Source organism: Prionailurus bengalensis, chromosome A1 (genome assembly GCF_016509475.1).
Source record: "Prionailurus bengalensis isolate Pbe53 chromosome A1, Fcat_Pben_1.1_paternal_pri, whole genome shotgun sequence".
Lineage (NCBI taxonomy): Eukaryota > Metazoa > Chordata > Mammalia > Carnivora > Felidae > Prionailurus > Prionailurus bengalensis.
In genome coordinates this window covers 50,143,552-50,170,921 of record NC_057343.1, presented here as the reverse complement: position 1 = coordinate 50,170,921, position 27,370 = coordinate 50,143,552, and the positions used below count along the sequence as shown (strand labels likewise).

The 27,370-nt window shown below is 38.7% G+C and overlaps 2 protein-coding genes across 2 annotated transcripts in view; one reads left to right on the top strand and one right to left on the bottom strand.

Annotated features, from left to right (window-relative positions):
- The window catches only part of UCHL3 (ubiquitin C-terminal hydrolase L3), a 102,696-nt gene that overhangs the window by 47,070 nt on the left and 28,256 nt on the right, over positions 1-27,370 (bottom strand). The window lies entirely within an intron of this gene.
- COMMD6 (COMM domain containing 6) lies at positions 7,653-26,517 on the top strand. The gene is made up of 4 exons (XM_043580581.1): positions 7,653-7,774; positions 7,864-7,875; positions 24,343-24,495; positions 26,310-26,517. The coding sequence occupies exons 1-4, from the start codon at positions 7,733-7,735 to the stop codon at positions 26,358-26,360; spliced, it is 258 nt and encodes an 85-aa protein (XP_043436516.1). The 5' UTR covers positions 7,653-7,732; the 3' UTR covers positions 26,361-26,517.

The window sequence follows — 27,370 nt, the reverse complement described above, 5'->3', positions numbered from 1 at the left end:
TACACTTGCTCAAATTCTAATAGCCAAATAAAGATGTGTAGTTTTACCTCCAGAAATTTTTAAATGTATATGTTAATACAATTTAATTTGTTAGTAAACTGTCCAACTATGTTAACTAAGTGAGATGTTATTATAGCAATGAAACAATAATATATATTCAGACTTAATTCAGGCTTTACTCTTCATAGAAACTTTGACCCTTCTCACGCATTTGTTTGATCCTCACTACAGTCTGACAAGCAGGCAGGTGAGAGAGAGAGAGATGTCACCATATTACAAACACAGTAGCTACCGCTTGGAGAGTTTAAATTGTTTCCCAAGGTTTCACAGGTGGCAGAATGGGACTTCAACCTATATTTCCTGCAGCCAGATCTAGAATTCTTTTCAAAGCCGGAAAGAGACAAGAGCAGTGAACATGCTGACAGTTAGAGAAGGGTACTCAGAAGATAGGCTGGGGATTGGAGGAGGCTACAAACTATTGTTACAACAGCAGGTGCCAGAATTCCTCTGAACTGTCCATCCAGAAAAATTCCACACCACTGATGAACCACTTAGGTTGGAGACTGAGACCCAGGGACATCCAAGTTGGCAGGAAAACAAGCAACAGCATATCGTTACTACACGTCTCTTCCTGAGAGAAGAGTGTGAGGAGGGTTGGAGAAGGAAGGGGACAATGAGAGAGAGACAGAGGATGAGAAGGAGGGGGATAAAAAGAAAAAAAAAGGAGGTAAGTGAGGAGCATGAGAGAGAAGTCTAAAAGAGAGAAAAATCCTAGAACTTAGTGCGTTGTAAAATATCTCATTTTATTTTCATTGTTTATGAATGAGTCTGGACATTTTTCAAGTTGTTTTTGGCTGAAATTTCACATCTTTTCATCCTTGATCCATCCTAAAATTCTTTCTTAAAGCCCCTGTAGAATTTATTATGTATTCCAGTGTTTCCCAACCTTTCTCCCCACGTGATACAGATCAGCAATATCAAATAATCCATGCACTTTTATTGACTTTAACACTTACAGATTGATTTCAATGGTTGTCAAAGAATATCAAGGTTTGTCACCATTTCTTACTTGACTAAACTCACTAATTCGTTTTCTCAGCCACTGATGAAAATTCAGTAACTTCTACTCAAAAGTAGCAGGGTGTTTCTGACAAAGTGATGTTTGATGTCTTAACAAAAGTTGTTGTGTCTCAAAACCTGCTCTCTCATCTTTATAGGTTTCATTCTTATATTCTGAGCGATTTGGCAATTATTCCAACCTTAAACCAGAATAAGTTACCTTTTTGTTTTATCTACTCAAGGCCATCTACCTATTTTTAGGAACTGTAAATTATTGGGTTGTTTTGTAAGAAAACATGGATTTTTGGTCATTACTCCAATGAGCCATAATTGCCTTACTGATACCCATTGTTCTATTTCCATACCTAGTAACTTTTGTTAGGCCAAGTCAAAGCATAATCTTTCTAAAGACACTTTACATGGCAGTTAAATATAGTAAGTATACAGCCAACAATACCCATAACTCAGTAGAAGTGCTGATCAGCTGTGACCAAGTTCATGCATGCACTAACAAAAATAACTGGGTCACAGCTGCTGCCTGGCTACCTGTCACTATAAGAAGCCATCTGATGCAATGTGCATTGTGATTGCTGAGATGTCAAATGTGAAAAAATAGGAATCTAACAATGGATAAAATGCAGCATTTGTATAACACCTGCCAATCAAATAAGGTTGTCCTCACAGTGTTAACCAGCCCAGGGAATTTTCTAGGCTCAGGGCCACCCAGTTTTCCCTAGAAAACTATGGGGATCAATTTCTCTGTACACCTGTAACTCATTTGTGGTGTACCACTGTGACTACTCACTGTCTTATATTATCTATCTAAATAGGAATACGTCTAGCTGTCTTCCTACTGTATGGATATGGATCCTGTCATCACCTGCCTTGAACCTGCATCTCATTGCCAAACCACCATTGCAAAACATACGCTTTTTGCAGTACTTAAGAACATATCCTAACCTTACATTATTTGGCCTCATCTGCCTGTGGGACAGCTTAATAATTCTCCCCACTTGATCAGAAGTCATGACTACCATAATCTAGCCATGTTTCTATAAGCCAGGCACTTAACCTACTTCGGTCTTATTTTAAATAACAGACTCTATAAGGTCACTTTCAGCCAAAAGTTGAAACCTGTGTCTTGCAAGTTTCAGATAAATGTGCCAATTGGCCGGGTGAAATGAAAAAGGAATGTGGGGACAATGACACACCGTAACATCTAAAACGTATCTAAATGCATTCTTACTCAGTTTTTGATATAGTTTGTTTTGTTTTCCTTGTTTGGTTTTAAATACATGGGTAGACCAGGTTGGCCGAAAGCCTAAGAATTTGCGTAATCTGCTTTAAACTCTAAAACCTCTATGAATCTAGGATCAGTGATCATGGTTTATTCCCAATTCTGCATCTTTGCTTATGTTGACCATTGATGACTACTGCTATCTCCAACCTCCCACCCCCACCACAACACACACACACACACACACACACACACACACACACACCATCACTCATATTCTTGAATATCCTGGAGAATAAGTAAATAAGTAGAACATTCAGTTAGCACAAGGCAGCTGAGAAGGATTTCGGCACCTACTCTGGGAGTCCCTCTGGAGTTCTCTGAAATTAGATTGCGGACCGTAAATTAAAAGCGGAATTGGAAGTTTTCCCTATTAGCCAGGTGATGTTGCTTTACATTCTTGAACCTCAGTTTTTTCATCTTTAAAATGGAGATGATGCATGATATAGATAGCTTATAGGTTTCTTTTGAGGACTGAATAGCATGATGGTGATAATAGGAACCAATTATGTGCTTTACATATGTGATCCCATTTAACGTTTAATAAAAACCGTGTAAGTCAAATATGAATAGCCTCGGTTTTACAGATTAGAAAGCTGTTGTTCAGGAAGGCCACCTTCCTGAAGTCACACAGCTGAGTGTGAGAAGACAGATTTAGATTCAGATTCAGGCCTAAGTGACTCTACAGCCTCCAGCACTGTCATGGTTTCCTATTAGTGCTGGAACAAATTTCCATAGACTCTGTGACTTGAAAAACAGAAATTTGTTATCTTACAGTCTGAAGGTCAGAAGTCTAAAACTGGTCTCACTGGGCTAAAGTCAAGGTGTTAGCAGGCTCGACTCCTGGATGGGAGAACTCATTTTCATTCCTTTTCCAGCTTCAAGAATCTGCCTGCCTTCCTTGGCTCTTGGCCTCCACCACTGACACTTTCTCTCTGACTCTAACTTCTCTGTCACCATCTTCTACATATAAGGGCCATTGTGATTACACTGGGCACCTCAGTAATCCGGGAACATGTCCTTATTTTAAGATTCTCTGAGGAGCGCCTAGGTGGCTCAGTTGGTTAAGCATCCAACTTTGGTTCAGGTCACAGTCTCATAGTTCAGGGGTTCAAGCCCAACATTGGGCTCTGTCTGTGCTGGCAGCACGGAGCCTGCATGGAATTCTCCCTCTCACCTCTCTTTCTGCCCCTCTCCCACTTGTGCTTTCTCTCTCTCAAAATAAAGAAACTTAAAAAAATTCTTTTTAAAGATTCTCTGATTAGAAAACTTAATTCCATCTGTAAATTTAATGCTCCCTTGCTATGTAACACAGTATTTTGATAGATTCTGGGAATTTAGAAGTGAATATTTGTTAAAGTAATTAAACATGGAGGCCATCAGACTGGGATGGCTCTGATGCTGTGGTGGCCTACGTCAGCAAACCAAAATCTGCGCCTACAAATGCCTCAAGGTTATGGGATCAAAATACTAAGGGCAACCAAATCATAACTAGACAACTAGGCTTAAGCCACCGCCAATCAATATTTTCCTTACTTTGCTTCTACCATTTCTCTCTGAAATCTCTGTCTGAGCTCCCATCAGTGGAGTGTTCCTAACCGACTTCTGGTATGGCACTGCCCAATTGGAATCGATTTTTGCTCAAATAAACTCTTAAAATTTTTGATTGGCCTCAGTTTATCTTTTAACACATCTTTGGGGGCCCATTATTCTGCCTACCACATCCACTGACTGTGTAGAATAGTATAATACAGTATTAGTAAATGTATTTAGTGGTTATCTGTTGTTTTTGTTCCTTCAGTATCTTTTCATCCAAGTTTTGTGGCATTGTCCTCACCTGCACCTCCTAGGGTGCATCTTCTTATCCCTTTTGCTGCTAGTGACTCTGCCAATTATACAATTCTACCTCTTGTGGCCACAACAGGGGACATAGGGAAAGAATAGTATTGCATCACCCTAAACCCAGTATTGGTCCAAGGGGTAAGCAGATGACCCAAACAAGCAAATTGGTCTCCTTTCTAAGAATTGAGATGGGAGAGCAGCTTTCTCTTTCCCTTTGGATTATAAACCACAGGTTATGACCTCAGAGATGCTAGAAGTCTTGTGTCCATAGGCAGATATGGAGAAGCCTAAGAGAATGAAGCCAACAGACAAATTGAAGGTCAGATTACAGTTGAGAAACAGAGTTTGGTCCCTTTGCTATTCAAGTCTCATAATTCTATGAGATTCCTGCAGTTGGCTCTACCCTTACATTTCAGAGGCCATGCCTGTGAGACGATGATTTTGCTATTTTGCTCAGGCTAGTTTGAGCTGGGCTAATACCACTTGGCACACACACACACACACACACACACAAAAGCCCTAAAATAAAAGCTTAGATTGAAGTATTACTTGCTTCATGTGTGTCAATTATATTTTCTCCATTACACTGTAACCCTTGTGAGGTCAGAGTTCATGCCATAGTTTTGTGGACATCCTCCTATACATCTGTCAGTGCTCATTTTGTTTGTTTGTTTGTTTGTTTGTTTGTTTGTTTGTTTAAGAGCTCAAAAAAAGGGGGGCTTGGGTGGCTCAGTTGGTTAAGCTTCTGCTTCTGGCTCAGGTCATGATTTCATGGTACATGAGTTTGAGGCCTGTGTCGGGCTCTGTGCTAACAGGTCAGAGTATGGAGACTGCTTTGGATTTTGTGTCTCCCTCTCTCTCTGCCCCTCCCCTGCTTACACACACACACACACACACACACACTCTCTCTCTCTCTCTCAAAAATAAGTAAAATAATTTTTAAAAAACAGTTCCAAAAAAACATTTTCTTATTTATGTCTTATTTACACATAATCACAAAAAATAAATATAAATAAAGCAGAAGTTATGCCTATACATCTTTAATTTTAGCATTTTTCTTGACTCTATTAATAAAATCTGTGTTTTTCAAGTCTGAAGCTTGTATACATTCTGATCTTTTATAAGATGGAGGTCTTAAAAATAAGCACTTGATCCTATGTGCTGATGAAGTGTCAAGAGCGCAAGAACAAGATTAACGATGGGCCAAGATTGGCCTGAACTCTACTGACATCTTACTCTCCCCAAATTTTATCAATAGATTTTTGAAAAGGGACACTTATGTCTAAAAAAACATACAAAAAAACCTTTTTTGTGTGAAAAACACAAAAATTAACTTTTTTTTTTTTCTTCAACGTTTTTTATTTTTATTTTTGGGACAGAGAGAGACAGAGCATGAACGGGGGAGGGGCAGAGAGAGAGGGAGACACAGAATCGGAAGCAGGCTCCAGGCTCTGAGCCATCAGCCCAGAGCCTGACGCGGGGCTCGAACTCACGGACCGCAAGATCGTGACCTGGCTGAAGTCGGACGCTTAACCGACTGCGCCACCCAGGCGCCCCAAAAATTAACTTCTTTATATCATCTTTTCACCTTTTGGAAGCATTTTTATGTAATTAAGAAGTGTTTGAGTGTGTGTATGTGTGTGCATGTGTGTGTGCAGGCATGCAGCCCTCCAAGGAGCATAATCTTGACATGGATCATAATCTGATGGCAACCAAGAACTTCAGAGAAATATTCCCTTACAAACAGAATTGATGCACATACCAGTGGGATGCATCACCAGTGTCCTATCCAGGGTTTCTTTCATAGGAAAGAAACCACTGGATTAATTCAGTGCTATGTTCCCAAGCCAGTTAGGACTTTTAATCATGTCCAATAACCTTGAGTCAGTGGCTGTTTGGCACAGATTCTGTGTTACATGCCAGGCACAATTCTAGGGGTTTTACATGTGTTAACTAATGTAATTCTCCAACAATCCTATGACTGTTTGCAGTAGGCAGAATTTTAAAGATGCTCCTCCCCCTAAGGGTCCCCTCCCCTGGTTATTCAATCAGGCACTAATCTGGGTACTGCTCTGAAAGGATTGTGTAGGTTATTTAAGGTTGTGGACCTTGAGATGTAGAGATTATCTTGGATTATCTGAGTATGCTCAGTCTAATCATTTGAGACCTTAAAGACAGAAGCTGCTCAAGCTGGAGTCAGAGATTGGTGAAAGAAGACAAGAAAGGAGAGACGATGCAGAAGGGGAGGTCAGAATGATTCAAAGTGTGAGGAGGACTTGACCTGCCATTAATGGCTTTGAAGACAGAGGAAAAGGGCCACAAGCCAAAGAATGCTGATGTCCTTTAGACACTGAGAACCCCCATCCAAAAGCTAGCAAGGAAGTGGGACCTTCATTGAACTGAGTTCTGGCAACAACCAGGAACAGATTCTCCCTCAGAGGGTCCAGCGAAAAACCACTGCAGTCCGATGGACCCTTCAATAGTGCAGTTCTAGATTTGAAGAGACGGAGCAGACACAATAACTAAATTCAACAAGTAGTTCTTGATTAGATTCTGGGGGTGGGTAGGGTTGGAAAGTTTTAAAGAATGTCGTTGAGACCACTGGAGAAATTTGAACTTGCCCAACGTGTTAGATCCCAGTATTTTGTCAGTGTTAACTCTGTGTAGTAGTATTGTGGTAGTATTGTGATGACTTAGGAAATGCGCCACATGCTCAAGTATTTAGAGATGAGGTGCCATCATTACCGTGTATGGAGCTAAAGGTAAAGCAAATGGTTAAAATGTTAAGTTGGTGAATCTAGATGAAGGGTATAGAGATGTTCATTGAACGGCTTTTGCAACTTTTCTCCAAAAATTTGCGTTTTTTAAAATAAAAATTTGGCGAGAAAGAGAAGTCGCTTTAGCTACTGGGTAGAATGGATGTGAGCTGCGTAGGAGGAAAGAAGACCAGATGAGAAGGTTATTCCCGCGGTCACGTTGAGGGCTGGAGTAGGTCAGTGGCAGCGTGATAAAGAATAGCATCCCCATCCCACCGCAGCTGGGCCAGTGCAGTAAATCCGAGTGACAAAAGCTAATCATATAACTATAGTTACCATTGGGATCTCCCAGCCCAACGACTTCTGTGGGAGGAAAGGGTGTGGTGATCCAGCTGTTTTTGAACTTTGTGGAGATACATTAGTCGCGCGCCCGCCAGCTCACGCGCGCAAAAAGCGCTGTGGGCCCAGACCGGAGGAGTCCACGTCTCCAGGTCAGAAGGGGAAGGAGGCATACTGAAGTTAATCTATCCATCACTTCATAAGGTGTCTCCAAAATCTTAGGACCTTTCCCCCATAGAAATTTCCTTGCTGCTGAGTGTCTCCTTGAAACTAATATTTAATTAACACTCAGGGTGAGTTACACAAATATGTTTGTTTCAAGTCCCCCTACTTCCACTGCGTGCGCCAGTCCGCGAGGGGCGGGAGGAGGAAGCGGAAGTGCTGGCTCCCGGGGACAGACCACCTGATCGGTTGGTGGTGTGAGCCGTAGCGGTTTGGTATGGAGGACTGCGGCGAGCCGCAACTGGATGCCAAGTCCAAGGTAAGTCCTGTCCTGAGAGGAGCCGGGGCAGCGGGGCTCTGGAGCTAGAGGGATCTTTCCCTAAATTGTGTTCTCTGCTTCCATTTCAGGTCACCAACCAGGTGAGTGAATGGGCGGCCCCGCCCTCTGCCGGCGTCAGCTGGGCAAGGGGCTGGCGGTAGCACCTGGCCTTCCTCCTGCCTCCGACAGCCTGGGACCAAGCCCCCGTGAGCCTTCCTCAGCTGTCCCCCTAGTCCAAGGCCTGTGTCTGCGAGTCTGTGACTTTCGTCCCGACACCTAGAATTGCTCTTTCCACTTTGCCCCGGACGCAGTAGCTGCTGCCATTGTAATTGAACCTGCACCACCCACTCCAGCCCAAAGCGGACAGAGCAATTACTGTTCGTGCTGAGAGTTTATTCAAAGCCAGGTACACAGTATTGTGGCGTGTGCTATATAAAGAGAAGAAATTGTTAAAATATACAAAGGTAGAGCTGCAAACATGTTCGAAGTCTTTAAAAAAGTTACTTTGTAGCTGGAAAGTATACCTCCTTTAGCCTTTCAATGTCTACCTTTTTTTATGCCAGAAATAAGAATTTGAATTTTAAAATATTTTTATGCTTCTTTGTTCTAAGTGTTCCTGTCCTGTTCCAGGTAATAAATTATTTTTAGGCAGATACCCTAATAACACATTTCCCAGAGGAACAGTACTAAAACTAGAGCATTTTAGGTCAGGAGTTTCCCAGGCCCAAACAAAATGTAAGAAAGGGATGAGATAAGAAATAAAAGGGCAGAGGGATGTCCATTGACTGCTCTCTGTCATCTGTCTCCAAATGCTATTGCTTCCGAGGATTCCTGGGAAGTAGGGGGCACTCAGAAAGATTAATCAACCCCCTTATCTGGCTTTGCTCTGAGTTATTGGGTTAGTGTACTTTGATTTAGTCTCTTATAAATTATTGTATCCATTCACTTACACCAAATCATATGTTTAGTTGAGTAAGACGTGCTGAAACTGAATTATATTGATTATAGGGCTTTAATAAATTGAACCTCTTTGGGGGGGCGGGGGTAGTGTTTAAAACAACACAGATTTATAATGGTTCTGGAAGGTGGAAGTCTGAAATTAGTTTTGTGGGGCTCAAGTCAAGGTGTTGGCTGGGCTGTGTTCCTTATGGGAGCGCTAGGGAAGATTTTATTTCCTTTTCCGGTTTCTAGAGGCTGTCTGCACTCCTTGGCTTGTGGCTTTTACTTCTGTCTTGAAGGCACAGCATTCCTACCTCTGCTGTCATCACCACAACTCTTTCCTGTGACTCTGAACCTTTTGCCTCCTTATGACTATGTTGGGCCCACCTGGATAATTCAGGAAACTCTCCCAATCTCAAGATCTTTAATTTCGTCCTGTCTGTAAAGTCTGTTTTGTCATATAGGATGACGTATTCACAGGTTTTGGGGATTAGAATGCAGACATTTGGTCAGGGGAGGGGGCTGTTTTCAGCCTACTCCTCATTCCTTTTGTGCAATCATTCACAGGTTATATGATCGTTTACATAGAAAAAGCCAAGATAATGCACAAACATTAGAATTAGTATGAGACTTTAGCAAGATGATTCAATTGTTTAATTCAGACACAGAGCTGAAAAATATTTTTATAAGAGACATCATTTACAACATAAATTATAAAGTACTTTGCAATATATCTAACAAAAGATGTTTAAAACCTTTATGAAGAAAATGATGATGAGTGCTAGACTGTCAGCTTCTAGTCTGGCATGTATGGAGCTCGGAATATGGAAGACGTCACTTCATCCTAACCATGAGTAAGAAGCGGAACAAACCGAAGAATGAACAAGTCTTAGATCCGTCAGAGAAGTGAGGTCACAGGACAAACTGCTGCCCCCAAACGAGAGACAGTGAGGTGAATACAGAGAATTACCATTTACCGGAATGGAAATCGCTGTGGAAACCAGTGCCAGGGTGGGAACATCCAAACTATAATTGATAAGTTGCTAGAGGCTCAGTGTGGACAAGTCTGAGAATTAGAATCTCAGGGATCCAGTCATGGGTGGGGGGCACCCTCACACTTCTGTGAGTTTCACCTCCAGGAACTCCTAAATTGAACATTTTAATTCCTAGTTTATGATGTGGTTCTAAATATAATGCTCGGGCAGGGGGGTAGATTATTCAAGAATATCATTGAAGGAAGAAGAATCCATTACCCAGCTCTCAGTCATTTATGTTTGTAGTATATGCTTTTTTTTTTTTTTTTTAATTTTTTTTTTCAACGTTTATTTATTTTTGGGACAGAGAGAGACAGAGCATGAACGGGGGAGGGGCAGAGAGAGAGGGAGACACAGAATCGGAAACAGGCTCCAGGCTCTGAGCCATCAGCCCAGAGCCTGACGCGGGGCTCAAACTCACGGACCGCGAGATCGTGACCTGGCTGAAGTCGGACGCTTAACCGACTGCGCCACCCAGGCGCCCCTGTAGTATATGCTTTTTAAAATGCACCAGATATAGCTAATATTTAGGCTTGAGCTATAATACCTTTTCTTGTTCTTTAAATATTTCTCACCAATGTATGAATTAGTCAGGTTAATTGGGATCACACCTCCAGTGAGAGTTCACGTACCCCCCCCCCATACTATCTATCAGCCATCAGCATACTGTTCTCTCCATCTTTAAATATACTCTAAAGCCATCTTCCCCTGCCACCACCTGAGTCCAAGCCTTCAGCCTCTTGCCTAGACTACTACAATAGGCTCCTAATTGAGTCTCCTAGCTTTCCTTCTTAAACATAATGCCCTATCCAGCAATTTGGGTGAACCTTTTGCAATTTAAGTTAGACCAGGTCTTTACCCTGCTCAGTCTTTTAAGTGATTCCTGTCACACCAGAAAAAAAGTCTTATATATTGACCATGTTCTGCGGGGCCATTCAAAAACTGATCTCTCATCTCTTGTAGCTCATGCCGCTCGAGCTACCTGGGCCCCATTGTTGTTCCCTAGTTGTGTCAGGCATGCTTCTCCCTCTGTCCAGAATGCTCTCTCTTCCAGAGGTCCATGTGCTTTTTCCTTTCCTTTATTCTGTTCCCTTTCTACTCAAAAGCCACTCCTCAGAGAAGTCTCCCCCACGCTCTACCTAAATAACCTTCCCAGTCATTCTATCCCCTTACTCTGCATTTTTTTAACACTTTTTATATTTATTTCTTGTTGTTGTTAATATTTATTTGTTTATTGTCTGCCTTCCCCACTGGAAGGTAAGGTCCTGAGGTCAGGAACTTTGTTTTATTCTTTTTTATATCCCCAGTGCTTAGAAAATCGTATTCTTCAGTAAATTCTTATTGAATGTTAGAGCATAAAGACATAGTAACTTATCCAAAGCTACATTGTTAGAAGGTAGCAGAGCTGAGATTCAAATTCAGGTCTGTCTGACTTCAGAATCTGTTTGTTAAATCTAACAAGTCATAGTGCTACATATGACCCAGCACCAGAGGTCTCAGATTATCCATTTTTACACATTTTGATAGTGTTTCAAAGTAGTTCATGATTTTCCTTTAGATGTCTAATTAGAACTCTTCCTCACAGATGAATGATTAGTCCTACTGCTGCCACATGTTATCGCTTTCTTTCTTACCAGTTGTATGGTATAAATCAATGTAAGATGTTTTATTGACACCTAATATGTTGTGTTCCTTTCCCTCTTCCCATATATGAGACATAGTGACTTAAACTATTGTGCATTTTATAAAGTGGTTCATAAATGTATGACTGTTTTTGTTCTTTTGTGTATTGTGTTGGATGTATGAACTGCCCTTAAGAAGTTTACAGTCTAGTGGATGTAGAGGTGGGAGACAAATCCACAAATGACTCCTGTACGAGGTAGAATGTTCTAAATGGTCGAGTGTAAGAAATGACAGGAATATTCATAGAAAGGTTGAGTAAACCCAGGGAAGACTTCATGGAGCAGGTAGACTTTGAGAGGAGTTTGAAGTAGATGTTTGAGAATTCTGTTGCAAGAAGGATGAGCAGTATGAGCATAGGTGTAAAGACTGAATGAGAATCTAAAGAAGGGAGGCCGTCCCTTTTGGATATGGGTGGGAAAACTGGGATTGTTTCGGGCAATGACTCAAGTGCCCGGTTGGTAACTAACCCGTGAGACAGTAGACTTTACAGGTTTTGACCTGTGTTATTAGATTTGGTTCATCTATAAACAGTATTTGGAGACTCTAATCTGGATTAGAGCCAACAAAGACTGTAGGCGAGAAACTGATTAGGAGGCTATGGTAAAATTTAAGGCAAGATTAAAAAAAAAACAAAAACAACTTTGTGTAGGTCTATAGCAGTGAGACTCGGAAGAAGGGAATAAATGTTGGCATTCTCTGAAATAAAATTTGAATACCTATCAATTCTTACATATTTTGAGTAAGAGAGAGAAAAATCAGTTTACCACCATTTCAAACCCGTGACACTATGGGAATGGCATTCATCAGTAGACATGAAATGAGGATGAAAAACACTTTTGAGGGAAGATGATGTGTACCTGGTGTTGGAGGGCATATGTACTATGAATTTATTAGTAGTGAACGTGCTTAATGGCAAAGGCTTTGTTCTTCTGTATTATTTTTATTGGAGGTATTAGCATCTCTCAGAGGTAAATAAATTTCACTAACCAAATATGAAATATCTTTTAGCTGTTTTTGTCAACATTTCTAGAAACTAATATATTTCAGATTTATATGATTATGAGAATTTTTTTTTCAAATTTTTATTTAAATTCTAGTTAGTTAACATGAAGTGCAATATTGGTTTCAGGAGAAGTCAGTGATTTATCACTAGCATACAATACCCAGTGCTCATCACAACAGGTGCCCTCCTAATACCCATCACCTATCTAGTCCATCCCACCTCCACCCGCCTCCATCAACTCTCAGTTTGTTCTCTATCTTTAAGAGTCTCTGATGGTTTGTTTCCCACTCTCTTTTCTCCCCCGTCCTATATGTTCATCTGTTTTGTTTCTTTAATTCCACATATGAGTGAAATCACATGCTATTTGTCTTTCTCTGACTTATTTCACTTAGCATAATACACTCTGTCTGCATCCACTTTGTGGCAGATGGCAAGATTTCCTCCTTTTTGATGGCTGAGTAATATTCCATTATACATATATACCACAACTTCTTTATTCATTTATTAGTCATTGGACATTTGGACTCTGCATAGTTTGGCTATTGTTGGTAGTGCTGCTGTAAACATCAGGGTGCATGTACCCCTTTGAATCTTTATTTTTGTATCCTTTGGGTAAATATCCAGTAGTGCAGCTGCTGGATTGTAGGGTAGTTCTATTTTTAACTTTTTGAGTACCCTCCATAGTGTTTTCCAGAGTGGCTGCACCAGTTTGCATTCCCATCAACAGTGCAAAAGGGTTCCCTTTTCTACACTTCCTTACCAACACCTGTTGTTTATTGTGTTGTTAATTTTAGCTATTCTGACAGGAGTGAGGTGGAATCTCCTCGTGGTTTTGATTTGTTATTTCCCTGATGGTGAGTGAGCATCTTTTCATGTGTCTGTTAGCCATCTGAATGTCTTTGGAAAAATGCCTGTTCATGTCTTCTGCCCATGAGAATGAATTTTCGATGTCATTAACGAATAAATGTTAAGTTTATTGACAAAGTTATTCTCAGCTGATTATGTTTGCACTGCTTTAGTTACCATTGCTGTGTAACAAGCTACCGAAAACTCAGTGACTTGAAACAACAGTTTAATGATCTTCCAAGACTCTGGGGGTTACCTGGACTTAGCTAGCTTCTACTCCCCATCATTTAGGAGTGTGATTGAGCCAGAAACGAAGGGGGCTCACATGGCTAGTGAAACTTCGGCTAAGAGCTCAGCCAGAGCTAATAATTGGAGTGACTTGATTCTTCCTACATGGCTGCTCAAATTAGGGTAGCTGGGTTCCAAGAGGGAGAGTCCCAAGAGCCAGCCTTCCATGAAGAAGGAGGCAGACACTTTCAGTTCTCCTAAGGTCTAGGCTCAAAGATTCCAGAAAGCCTCTTCTGTCATATTCTGTTGCTTAAAGCAATCACAGGGACAACTCAGATGGCTGCAGGGGGAGAATAAGCTCCACTTAATATGAGGAGTGACATGTATGTACAGGGAGGGGTGACACTAATTGTTGGAAGCCATCTTTAGAGACCAGTTACCACATGCCTGAGCAGTTCCAAACATATTAGTTCAACAAATACTTATTTGAACATTCACTTTGTACCACATACTGTTTTAGTAGATTCAGTAGTAAACTAGATGGATAATGTTCTTTCTCTTAGGAAGTTTGCATTTTTGGGGGAGACAGGTGATAAATAAGGAAACGTGATAATTTCAGATAATGATGAGTGCTACTGAGAACATTAAAAAGAGTATGGGTGAAGGTGCCTGTAAACAAGAAGAGGAAGGGGGAGCCTGGGTGGCTTAGTCGGTTAAGCGTCAGACTCTTGATTTCAGCTCATGTCATGACCTCCCAGTTTGTGAGATCCAGCCTCAGTTCAGGTTCAGGCTATGCGCTGTCACTGCAACCAAATTCCCGCTTGGGATTCTCGCTCTCCTCTCTCTGTCTCTCCCCCCACTTGTGTGTATGTCCTCTCTCTCTCTCTCTCTAAATAAACAAATAAACTTAAAAAAAATCCTTTAAGAAAATGAGGAAGACTAATGACTTGGAAAATGTATACTTGGACTAGAGCAATATGAATTCTTAAGTAGAAATTTGCTAATAACTCCTGCCTTAATCACTTTACACATGTAAACACAGGGTGTGGCATAGCGCTGTCCAAGAGAACTTCTATGATGGCAGAAATGTTCGTGTTGGTTGGCACTGTCCAGTATGGGAGCAGTAGCCATATGTGGCCGTGGAGCACTTGCTATGTGGCTAGCACAACTGAGGAACTGAAAATGATTTTTATTTCATTAATTTAAATAGTCACATTTGGGTAATGCCTGCTGTATTGGACAGCTCAGGTTTAGCATTTAGAAGATGATAAATGTTCTCATGCCACCCTAGACCAATTTACTTTCTTGACCTACTACAACTTAATTTAATTCCAGATAGTAATCATGTTGCAGCTAGGCATAATGAAAACTGGAAAGAATATGGCATCAGACAAATTAGGGTTGGAATAACAGCTGTATTAGTTTGAGATCATTGGATGAGTTGTTTGACCAGTTTTCCTTTCAATACTTTTGAGAGAGATTAATGTGTGCAGAATAGTTAGCATTCCTTCCTTTGGCAAACTTTCACTTAAAAAAGGAGAGGCCATAGAAGTGTGTATTTTATGACTCTGTAAAAATTACATATGAGGACTAGAAATGGGGATACAGGAATAAGAAAATAGTGTCTAGGATGGAGTTGTACATGATTGTTTTTCTAGTATTTTATGTCGTATTTTGACAAAATAAAAATTAAATTTAAACCGAAGTGGTCTTTATCGATATTTTTTCTTTATGGACAATTTTTATATGATGTTTTGTGTAAGTAATTGCAGCTACCATATCAATTTTAAGTGTGACTGACTACAGCTAATGTCTTCGTTTATCTTTCAATATCTGTATTTGTTTTGTGATTTTTTTTTCTTTGTATTCATTTTACTTTGGGATGTTCTCATATTTTTTTCACTACTCATGTACTAGTTTGTACATTTTCATTTTTAATTCACGTTCGTAATTCTACAAGAGTTTTTGGGCTATATTACTTCATTCTTAATATTCTCCCTAATGGAAGCATGTTCTGTTCTGATTTTTCTCTTTGGTTCTTTTCTTATTAAAATCCTTGATACAGTTAATTCCTATTTAAGGCTAAACCACATTTATTAGAAGGTTTGCTTTAAAAATTTTTTTTTTGTTTACATTTATTCATTTTTTGAGAGAGAGACAGAGACAGAGACAGAGCATGAGCAGGGGAGGGGCAGGGAGAGAGGGAAACACAGAATCTAAAGCAGGCTCCAGGCTGCTGTCAGCACAGAGCCCGACACAGGGCCCAAACTCATGAATTGTGAGATCGTGACCTGAGCCGAAGTTGGATGCTTAACCAACTGAGCCATCCAGGCGCCCCTATAATTTGCTTTTAATTTGCACTTAAATGTTCAGGTTACAATTTGAAAAATTCTCATCTCATAAACCTAACCCCAGCTTTTTTTTATTTAGGAATACTCATTTTGCACAGTAAGTTCTTCATATTTCCTCACCTGCCCGTTCCACCGTTGCAATGATCAGTGGATTCCAACATTGTATTCCTTAATTGCTTTTCGGTTTGAAATGGTCTAAATAATCCAGAGTTTTATTTCAGACGAAGTCAAATAGGTAATGATTTTCTGTACCATTTTCCTGTATACAGGAAAGCAACAAGGAATTGTACAGGCTGAATAAGTTTGAGTATCACCATTGATCTAATATAAAAACTGTATGTCTAATCATGAACTCAGATTCTGTTCCTGGATTTTTAGCCACTTACTGAACATTTCTATTTAAATATCCTCTATCACCACTTGATAATACCTTTGGACTGGCTATATAGAGTCCTAATTGATACATGATATCAGAATTCTCATCATCCGCACTCGGATTTTCATAGTTGTCTTGGATCTCTCCCATAATTATGAGGAAAATAATCAAGGCCTACTGATTCATTCTTTAAGGATCAGCTTAACCCTACCTTTACCACCTCAGTTCAGGCACTTAAAATAATCAGGCACCTGGATTATTGTATTCTGCTGCCACCAGATGAATGTTTTTTAATCAATACTTTCATATCATTCCCTTTACTGAAAAGTTTCAGTGAGTCCCCACTGCATACAGGAAACATTTAAATGACTTAATATGATATATTTCCCATGAGATCAAGTATACGAGAATACTTTGAAAACCTCTGAAAACTCAGGATTCGAAAAGACTTCTTTTGTCAGCTTTATATTCCATACTTCCTTATAGGAGCCTTCCCCTTTAAGGCATGTAAATGCTTTATCTCTCTCTCTCTCTCTTTTTTTTTTTATTTTTTTTTTATTTTTGAGAGAAAGAGGCAGAGCATGAGAGAGGAAGGGGCAGAGAGGGAGAAATAGAACTTGAAGCAGGCTCTGGGCTCCGAGCTGTCAGCACAGAGCCTGATGTGGGGCTCGAACTCACGAACTGTGAGATCATGACCTGAGCCGAAGTTAGACGCTTAACCAACTGAGCCACCCAGGCGCCCCAATGCTCTATCTCTTATACCAGATACTGACTATCTCCATCTCTAGTTGGTTCAGCTAAATATTATTAAACATTTATTTTTTTGTTACATGTATATTTATGGAATATATAAAGAAAACAAATTTTCCTCTCATATTCAGTTGTATTTAATCTTCAAAACTGAGCTGAAAGCTTATGCCCTCTGTAAAGCATTCCCTTGGTCACTGTATTGTACAATAAAATTTTCCTTTCAACCAGAAATGTGAAACTCACTGATTTATATTCACTTCCCACACCTGATACCTACAAGATAGCATAGGCAAAAAAAGTGCATTATCGTGGACAGCTTAATGAATAATTTTAAAGTGAACACCTTTGTAACCACAATCAAATTCAAGAAATGGACCATTACCAGTATTCCAGAAGCCCACCACATGCCCTTCCCCAATCAAACCCCTCCCTTCCCTCCTCCCTAGAGGTAATGACGATCCTTTTGTGATAATCATGTTCTGACCTTTATGTATAGTTTTCCCACCTGTGTATGCAACCTTAATATTATACTTCCTATTTCTCAAGTTTAAGTGAATGGAATCACATAACTTTTGACTTTGTTTCTTTCAACATTTTTGGTGTTAAGTGTAGCTGAAGTTCATTGCTGTACATATTTCACTTATCCATCTTACTACTGATGAATATTTGGGTGGTTTCAGTTTAGGGCTATTAGGGATATAGTTGCTCAGAACATACATGTATTCTGTGTACATATGCACAAGTTTTTCTAGGATATATCTCTAGTAATTGAGTTGCTGGATCAGAGGTATACGTAACTTTGGTTTTACTAGATAAAACCAATACTCCAAAACATTAGCCCAATTTAGGCTTCCATCGATAGCATGTGACACATACTTCATTGCCAGTACTTGGAATTGGCAGATTAAAGATTTTGCCATTTTGGTAGGTGTGTGGTGGTATCTTATTGTGGTTCAAATTTGCATTTCTCTGTTTCCTAACGAAGGTGAGTACCTTTCCATAAGTTTATTAACCATTTGTAGTTCTTCTGTTATCTTCTCCTTTATTTTTATATAGAAAACTTTTATTTAGGGGCGCCTGGGTGGCGCAGTCGGTTAAGCGTCCGACTTCAGCCAGGTCACGATCTCGCGGTCCGTGAGTTCGAGCCCCGCGTCAGGCTCTGGGCTGATGGCTCGGAGCCTGGAGCCTGCTTCCGATTCTGTGTCTCCCTCTCTCTCTGCCCCTCCCCCGTTCATGCTCTGTCTCTCTCTGTCCCAAAAATAAATAAAAACGTTGAAAAAAAATTAAAAAAAAAAAAAGAAAACTTTTATTTAAAATGGAATTACACAATCTTTTTACCTATTAAAGATGTTAACCTTCTATAGCACTAGCCTGGCTTTATTATATTAACAGAGTAGCCCAAAGTGCATCTGAGACGGGAGAAAATTTTGGTCTCCACCAATCCCTCCTTTAATTTTAAATTTAAATTTTTAAAAGTTCAGTTTATTTAAACTAATAAAAAAGTTCACCCATTTCTCCCACTCTGCCAACCCCCTCTTGCAACTACCAGCCTGCTCTGTTTTATGTGCTTAGTTTTCTTTTTTTTTTTTTTTTAATTTTTTTTTCAATGTTTTTATTTATTTTTGGGACAGAGAGAGACAGAGCATGAACGGGCGAGGGGCACAGAGAGAGGGAGACACAGAATCGGAAACAGGCTCCAGGCTCCGAGCCATCAGCCCAGAGCCCGACGTGGGGCTCGAACTCACGGACCGGCGAGATCGTGACCTGGCTGAAGTCGGACGCTTAACCGACTGCGCCACCCAGGCGGCCCTATGTGCTTAGTTTTCTTTTGTAGATTCCACATGTAAGAGATCATACGGTATTTGTCTTTTTCTGTTCTTTTTCATTTAGCATAATGTTCTCAAGGTCTAGCTATGTTGTTGCATATTCTTTTTTATGGCTGAATAATATTCCATTGTTTGTATATACTACATTTTCCTTATCCATTCATCCACTGATGGACACTTAGGTTGTTTCCATATCTTGGTTAGTGTAACAATGCTACAATGAACATGGGAATGCAGATATCTTTTTGAATTAGTGTTTTCATTTTCTTCAGATAACTACCCAGAAGCGGGAATGCTAGATCATTTGGCAGTTATATTTTTAATTTTTTGAGGAAGCTTCATACTGTTTTTCATAGTGGCTGCACCAATCTATATTCCTACCAACAGTGCATGAGGGTTCCCTTTTCTCTACATTCTCATAAATGCTTCTTTCTTTTTTTTTTTATAATAGCATTTCTGACAGGTGTGGGGTGATACTATGATTTTGACAGATATTTCCCTGATGATTAATGATGTTGAGCATCTTTTCATGTACCTATTGGAGATTTAGGTGTCTTTTTTTTGGGAGAATGTCTATTTAGTGTTCTCATTTTTTTTTTTTTTAAGTTTATTTAATGAGAGAGAGAGAGAGAGAGAGAGGGAGAGGAATGAGCAGGCAAGGGGCAGAGAGAGATGGAGAGAGAGAATTCTGAGCAGGCTGTACACTGACAGCAGAGCCCGACGTGGGGCTCAAATCTATAAACTGTGAGATGATGACTTGAGCCAAAACCAAGAATCGGTCATTCAATTGACTGAGCCACCCAGGCACCCCCGCTTCTGCTCATTTTTAAGTCCGATTTTTGTTTGTTTGTTTGTATGGAGTTGTATGAGTTCTTTACATTTTTTGGATATTAACCCCTTGTCATTTATGATTTGCAGTTATATTCTCCCATTCAGTAGGTTGCCTTTTTGGTAAGGTTTGTTTGCTAGTTTATTTATTTATTGAGAGAGAGAGAGTGGGAGAGGGGCAGATAGAGAAATCCCAAGCAGGCTCGGCACTGTCAGTGGGGAGCCCAATGCAGGGCTTGAACCGAGGAGCCATGAGATCATAACCTGACCTGATGTCCAGCACTCAAGTGACTGAGCCAGCCAGGCACCCCACCTTTTCATTTTGCCGGTGGTTTCCTTTGCTGTGCGGAAGCTTTTTAATTTAATGTAGTCCCACTTGTATACTTTTGCTTTTGCTTCTTTCGCTTTTGGTGTCAAACTCAAAAAATCATCACCAAGACTTCTGTGTCAGGGAGCTTACTGACTACATTTTCTTCTAGGAATTTTATGGTTTCAGGTCCTACTTTCAAGTCGTTAACCATTTTGAGTAAATTTTTATGTATGGTATAAGATAGTGGTCAAGTTTCCTTCTTTTGCATGTGGCTGTTCAGTTTTCCCAGTATTATTTATTGAAGATACTGTCCTTTCACTGCTGTATATTCTTACCTCCTTTGTCATAAGCTAATTAACCTTATATGCATGGGTTTATTTCTGTGAGCTCTCGATTATGTTGCATTTGACCTGTGTGTCTTTTTTCATGCCAATACTGTACTTTTAAAACTACTATACCTTTGTAATACAGTTTGAAAACAGAAAGCGTGATGCCTCCAGCTTTGTTCTTTCTAAAATTGCTTTGGCTCTTTGGGGTCTTCTGTGCTTTCATACTTATTTTAGGAGTTTTTTCTATTTCTGTGAAAATTATCATTGGGATTTTGATAGGGATTGCATTGAATCTGTAGATTGCTTTGGGTAGTAAGGACAACATTAATTCTTCCAATCCATGAGCACAGGATATCTTTCCATTTATTTGTGTCTTCAATTTCTTTCATTAATGTCTTGTAGTTTTCAGTGTGTAGGTCTTTCACCTCCTTGGTTAAATTTATTCCTAGGTATTTTATTCTTTTTGATGCAATCATAAATGGTATTATTTTCTAATGAGCTATCTGAAAGAGAAATTGAGAAAACATTTCTCTTTCAGATAGTTCATTATTAGTGCATAAAAATGCAACAGATTTTTATGTATTCCTTTTATACCCTACAACTTTATTGAATTTACTAGTTCTATCAGTTTTTTTTTAATTTTTAATTTTTATTTATTCTTTCTTAATGAAATCCTTAAGGTTTCCTTTGTACGTCATCTGCAAATAGTGACAGTTTTACTTCTTTCCCTCCAGTTTGGATGCCTTTTACTTGTTTTTCTTGCCTAATTGCTCTGACTAGGACTTCTAATTCTATGTTGAATAAAATTGGTGAGGGTGGACATCATCATCATGTTCCTGATCTGAAAGGAAAAGCTTTTAGCTTTTCATTATTGAGTATCATGTTAGTTGTAAGCTTGTCATATATTTGTCATATATATATACATATATATACGTATATATATATATACACACACACACACACACATACATATATATAGCCTTTATTATGTTAAGGTATATTCCCTCTATAGCTGCTTTGTTGAGAGGTTGTTGTTTTTTTTTTATGTATGGGTATTGAAGTTTGTCAGATGCTTTTTTCTGCTTCTATTGAGATGATTATATATGATTTTTATCTTTTATCTTTTTATTTATTATTTTTTTAAAATGTGTATCACATTGACTGATTTATAGATGTTGAACCAACCTTGCATCCCTGGAATAACTGATTTGATCATGGTATATGGTCCTATTAATATACTGTTGAATTCAGTTTGCTAATATTTTTTTGAGAATTTTGCATTTATGTGCATCAGGAATATTGGCCTGTAATTTTCTGTTCTTGTGGCTTACCTGTCTCCTTTTAGTATCAGGGTAATGTTGGTTTCATAAGTTTATTTGGGAAAGTTCTCCCTGGTTTTTTGTTTTGTTTTGCTTGTTTTGTGGCAAGTTTGAGAAGGATTCATATTAATTCTTGTTTTAATGTTTGGTAGAATTCATCAGTGAAGCCATCTGGTCTCTGACTTCTGTTCGTTGGGAAGTCTTTGATTACTGATTTACTCTCCTTGCTAGTAGGTGGTCTGTTCATATTTCCTAATTCATCATGATTCATGCTTGGTGGTTTGTATGTTGCTAGGAATTTTTCCATTTCTTCTAGGTTGTTCAATTTGTTGGTATGTAAGTGTTTACAGTGGTATCTTATGATCCTATGTATTTCTGTGGAATCACTTATAACATCTCCTCTTTCATTTTGGATTTTATTTTCCTCTTATTTCTTGGTAAGTCTAGCTAAAGCCTTAATTTTTGTTTAATCTTTAAGTTAAAATGCTCAATTTTGTCTTTTGCAGAACCAGTTTTTAGTTTTCTTCATATTTTCTATTGTCTTTTTAGTCTCTATTTCATTTATTTCTACTCTAATCTTTGTTATATCCTTTCTTCTGCTGACTGTGGGCATCTGTTCCTTTTCTGTTTTCTTGAAGTGTAAAGTTAGCTTATTTATTTGAGATTTTTCTTGTTTCTTGATGTAGGCATTTATCACCATGAACTTCTATTTTAGAACTGCTTTTGCTGCATCCCACACAATTTGGCATGCTACATTTGCATTTTGCTTTGTCTCAAGGTATTTTTTTAGATTTCTCTTTTCATTTCTTCTTTGACCCATTGATTATTTAGTAGCATGTTGTTATGCCTCCACATATTTGTGGATATTCTAGATTTTTTCTTGTAATTGATGTCTAGTTTCATACCATTGTGGTTGGAAGAGATGCCTCAGAGGATATCGATCCTAGCAAATGTTCCATGTGCACTTGAGAAGAATATGTATTCTGTTGCCTTTGGATGGAATGTTCTGTAAATAACTGTTAAGTCCATTTGGGCTAACATGTTACTTAAAGCTGATGTTTCTTTATTGATTTTCCATCTGGATGTTCTATGCATTGATATAAGAAGGGTATTAAAGTCTCCTACTATAATATTGCTGTCTGTTTCTCCTTCTAGGTCTGTTAATATTTGCGTTGTATATCTAGTATTCCTATGTTGGATGCATAAATATTTACACGTTATATCTTCTTGTTGGATTGACTGCTTTATCATTATGTAACTTCCTTTTTGTTTCTTATTACAGTCTTTGGTTTAAAGTCTATTTGTCTGGTATTAAGCATAGCTACCTCAGCTTTCTTTGGTTTCTATCTGCATGGAAATTCTTTTTCCATCCTTCATTTTCACTCTATTTGCCTTCTTACCTCTGGAGCATGTCTCGTCTAGGTGGTATACAGATAAATCTTGTTTATAAAAGATCCCAAATTTTATAAAAAGAGATTTATTAACAAGGAAAGCTTTTTGTCCTATCAGCATTAATTTGGTAGCAAAAAGTATCATTCAAGGGTTACCTGCGTGGCTTAGTTGGTTAAGCATCCAACTCTTGATTTCGGCACAGGTCATGATCTCATAGTCATGAGACTGAGCCCCGCATCAGGCTCTGTGCTGTGCGCGGAGCCTGCTGAAGAGTCTCTGTTTGCCTCTTCCTTTGCCCCTCCCCCCACCGACACGAGTGCTTGTTCATGTGCACATGCATACTTGCCTTCTCTCTCTCTCAAAAAAAGTAGTCAACAAGTATTTTTTGTGAGTGCCTGCTGTGTACCATTTACTTGTCTAAGCTTTGAAAACAAGAAACAGAATTCCTCTACTCACAGTCTGCTGTTTTAGAGTCAGTTTTAAGAGCTGCATTTATCCAATCTTGTTTTATGCCACAGCAACACTGAGCAGTCATTGATAGAAAATAGATTAAAAGTAAAGACAGTTAGTAGTCAATAAGCAGTAATCTTTGGAGTCAAACAGACTTTGGTTTCAGTTCTGATCACAGAAATGTGTGACCTTGCACACGTTATCTAAGCTCTCTGAAATTCAGTTTTGTCATCTGCAAAATAGAAATAATAGCCTATGATGTTATGATGATTCAGTGAGGCATTGAATACATGTAAACTACATAGAACCTCACCTGACAAGTGTTCATCATCCTCAGTGATGAAATCTAAAACCACCTTATCACCCAGTGTTTATGTCAGTGTAAGGCTTTAGGCTGAGGATCCTCGTGAAGAAGGAAACTGGAATGATTCTCATGTGAGTCTCAGTCACATAAGGAGATGGTATTTAATTCACCTTCCACTTCAGGACTTTTGGGTTGTGGGATGGGAGAAAGCATATGTGGAACAGGAAAGTGAGGTAAGAGAGGCCACAAGGCATTGGGAGTCCCCTTAAACGCCAGAGCAAAATGAAAGGAAACCTAGGAATACCACATCTTCCTTCTACCTCCATTTTATACCTGGTGAAGATTTGTGTGTGTGTGTGCGTGTGTGTGTTTACTGTTGTAATTATGACAGTATTGTTTTCCAGCTCTTTATATCCCTTATTGCCTCTCTCCATTTTCATTTGATTATTGTTCCCATAAGAGTATTAAATGAAGATATTTTCTTTTACTCTGACCAGCATTGAAACTAAAAGTTCAGTGTGAGAGCAGTAAAACTGAATAAATATCTGCATTCATGGCATTGTTATTACCAATGTATTGTTCTGTAATGTTTCATTACAGCTTGTAGATTTTCAGTGGAAACTGGGGATGGCAGTGAGCTCAGACAGTTGCAGATCTCTCAAGTATCCTTACGTTGCAGTGTTGCTGAAGGTGATGGATCATTCAGGCCAAGTGAAGAACAAGTCCTTTGAAATGACAATTCCACAGTTTCAGGTTTGTGATTTCACTCATTCAATTGTAGTTCCTGATTCTGTAATTGCTACTTAAACACACAATCTTTCTTGAGGGAAAATTTTAATTGTTTGTATTTGCAGTTGTTTTGATGTATATTTATTAGTACACACAAAAGATCTAAATTTTTTTTCTTTGGGAACTTGATAAATTTCAGTACTTTCAATATAATGCTGAATTTGTGTACCGTCACATTTGATCACTTTCACAGTGCTCCTCTGTGAATATATTTAGGACGTTTTCGTCTTCTCTGGTAGGATACTTACTTTGCATTTAACTGTTTTATTCTTACTCTTTTTAGGCTTAATTTCAAGAATGATAAGCTAAATGAATCTTAACTTTGAAATAGGCTTCATGCCTGCTTGGGATTCTCTTTCTCCCTCTCTCTCTCTGCCCCTTCCCCACTTGCACTCTCTCTCTTCCTCTCTCAAAATAAATAAATAAACTTAAAAAAAAAAATAAAAAGGAAATAGTGACATTCAACTTCTTTCCATAATGAGTTTACATATAAATTAAAACGAAATATATATACTCTTAAGTAGTAAAATAGAGAATTAAGACCAAATAAGAAGGAAAATGAAAATATGTAAGTCATTAGAGAGTATCCTAATTGATGAGGTTAAGTTTCAAATTTGCCTCCTAGCTTCCTGGTGGGTAGAGGAGAAGAAAGGAAAAGAGAATTTGCTTGCTCCCTCTCTTATTGGAGATTTGGGAGATTGGAAAAAAAGATGACTTTTATAGGAGAACAACCATGCCAGCTTAATTTTTAATTTTTTTAAATGTTAATTTATTTTTGAGAGAGACAGAGACAGAACGTGAGTGGGTTAGGGGCAGAGAGAGAGGGAGACACAGAATCTGAAGCAGGCTCCAGGCTCCGAGCTGTCAGCACAGAGCCTGACACGGGGCTCGAACTCATGAGTGGTGAGATCGTGACCTGAGCCGAAGTTGGACACTCAACTGACTGAGCCACCCAGGCGCCCCACCATCTTAATTTTTAAATGAAAGGGAAATACGCTTCTACCATTTAAACCATTGTCATTGTTGGGTTTCTCTTATTGTAACTAAACCCATATCTTAAACAAGGCAGCTCCTATCATTCTGAAATACAGTCTTTCACTAAATTTAAAGTGGTTTGAAGCCTGGAAACCAAACTGTCATTTTTTTCAAAGATTCTATTTTTAAATAATTTCTACACCCAGCATGGGGCTCAGATTCATAACCCCGAGATCAGGAGTTGTATATTGTACTGACTGAGGCAGGCAGCCAGGTGTCCCCCAAACTCATTTTTGTTTTTATCTTCATTGCCTAGTACAATGTTGGGTATTTAATAACGCTTTCTGGTATAATATCAAAAGAATTTTGTTTTGTGCTTTATTTTTATTATTTATTATTATTTTTTAGAGAGAGAGAGAACATGAGCAGTGGAGGGAGAGAGAGAGAATTGTAAACAGGCTCCATACCCAGCATGGAGCCCAATGGGGGGCTCAATCTCATGACCCTAAGATCATGAACTGAGCTGAAAATCAAGAGTCTGATGCTTAACTGACTGAGCCTTCCAGGTGCTCCTCTGAAAAGTTTAATCATGAGCTAATTATCCAACCCTACAATAGTAATTTTGCTTGCAATTTGCAAATTGCATTTGTTTGTTTTGTATAACTTTCCAATAATAATTGTGATATAGACATTAACATACAAACTTAATATGTCCTATAGCCTCTAGTGGTCAGATATAAGTAAAAGAACTACTTAACCTATCCTCTAAAAGCAAAGTTAATATTTTCCTTTTTTCTCTGCAGAATTTCTACAGACAGTTCAAGGAAATTGCTGCAGTTATTGAAACTGTGTGAAAACTGATTACTTGGTTGATAAGTTATGGCCATCATTCTAAAATCGTGGACTTCACTTTCTGTAACAAACTGTATATGGATCCAATGATATTTATTGACTGAAAATTGTACTTTTGTTTTTCTATTTTTTAATAATAAAAAATCACACAAACAGGAATTAGATAGTGGTGGTCAATGCAAAACTTTGTGAATATACTAAAAGCTACTCAATTGAACACTTTAAAGGGTGAACTCTGTTTTGTAAACTATATCTCAATAAAAAATCAGAGTTAAATGATTGATTTTGAAGGCAACACAAGTTTATGTATTAGACCAATAGTTTTATTATTTATTTATTTATTTATTTATTTATTTATTTATTAAAATTTTTTTTGATATTTTTTTATTTTTGAGACAGAGAGAGACAGAACATGAACGGAGGAGGGTCAGAGAGAGGGAGACACAGAATCTGAAGCAGACACCAGGCTCCAAGCTGTCAGCACAGAGCCCGACGCGGGGCTCGAACTCATGGACTGTGAGATCATGACCTAAGCTGAAGTCGGACACTTAACTGACTGAGCCACCCAGGCACCCCTAGACCAAGAGTTTTAAATTTTATTAATAATGCTACCCATTTTATAAACAAAATCTTTTATGGAGTCCTATATATAAAATACGTATACATTTTTTAAAAGGTAGTATTTGATTATTATAACATTTCAAATTCAGTTTTTCAGTATTCACTTATAATAACAGCAACTGGTGAGAATAGTGAGCCTGCTCCCTCTCAAGCATTTAGATCAGGTTAGGAATGACCATTGCTGCCTTAAAACAGTTGTTTGTTATTAACATTTATAGGAAGTTCAAGTACATGCTCAGAGATAGAAAAATAAGTTTTATTTTGAGCCCTCTATATAAACTGAGTTAACCTGGTAGCACAAATTACTGTGTTAGATGATTTCTGTTGAATTTAAATTTATAAAGCAGTTGTGAAAATATTTCATAAAGCCAAAGCAATCAGCACTATATGG

Excerpts from the sequence above, each read along its gene's own strand:
- COMMD6 (XM_043580581.1), top strand. The coding sequence starts at position 7,733 with ATGGAGGACTGCGGCGAGCCGCAACTGGATGCCAAGTCCAAG. Across the intron at positions 24,496-26,309 it reads TGACAATTCCACAGTTTCAG|AATTTCTACAGACAGTTCAA; the intron begins GTTTGTGATTTC and ends TTTTCTCTGCAG.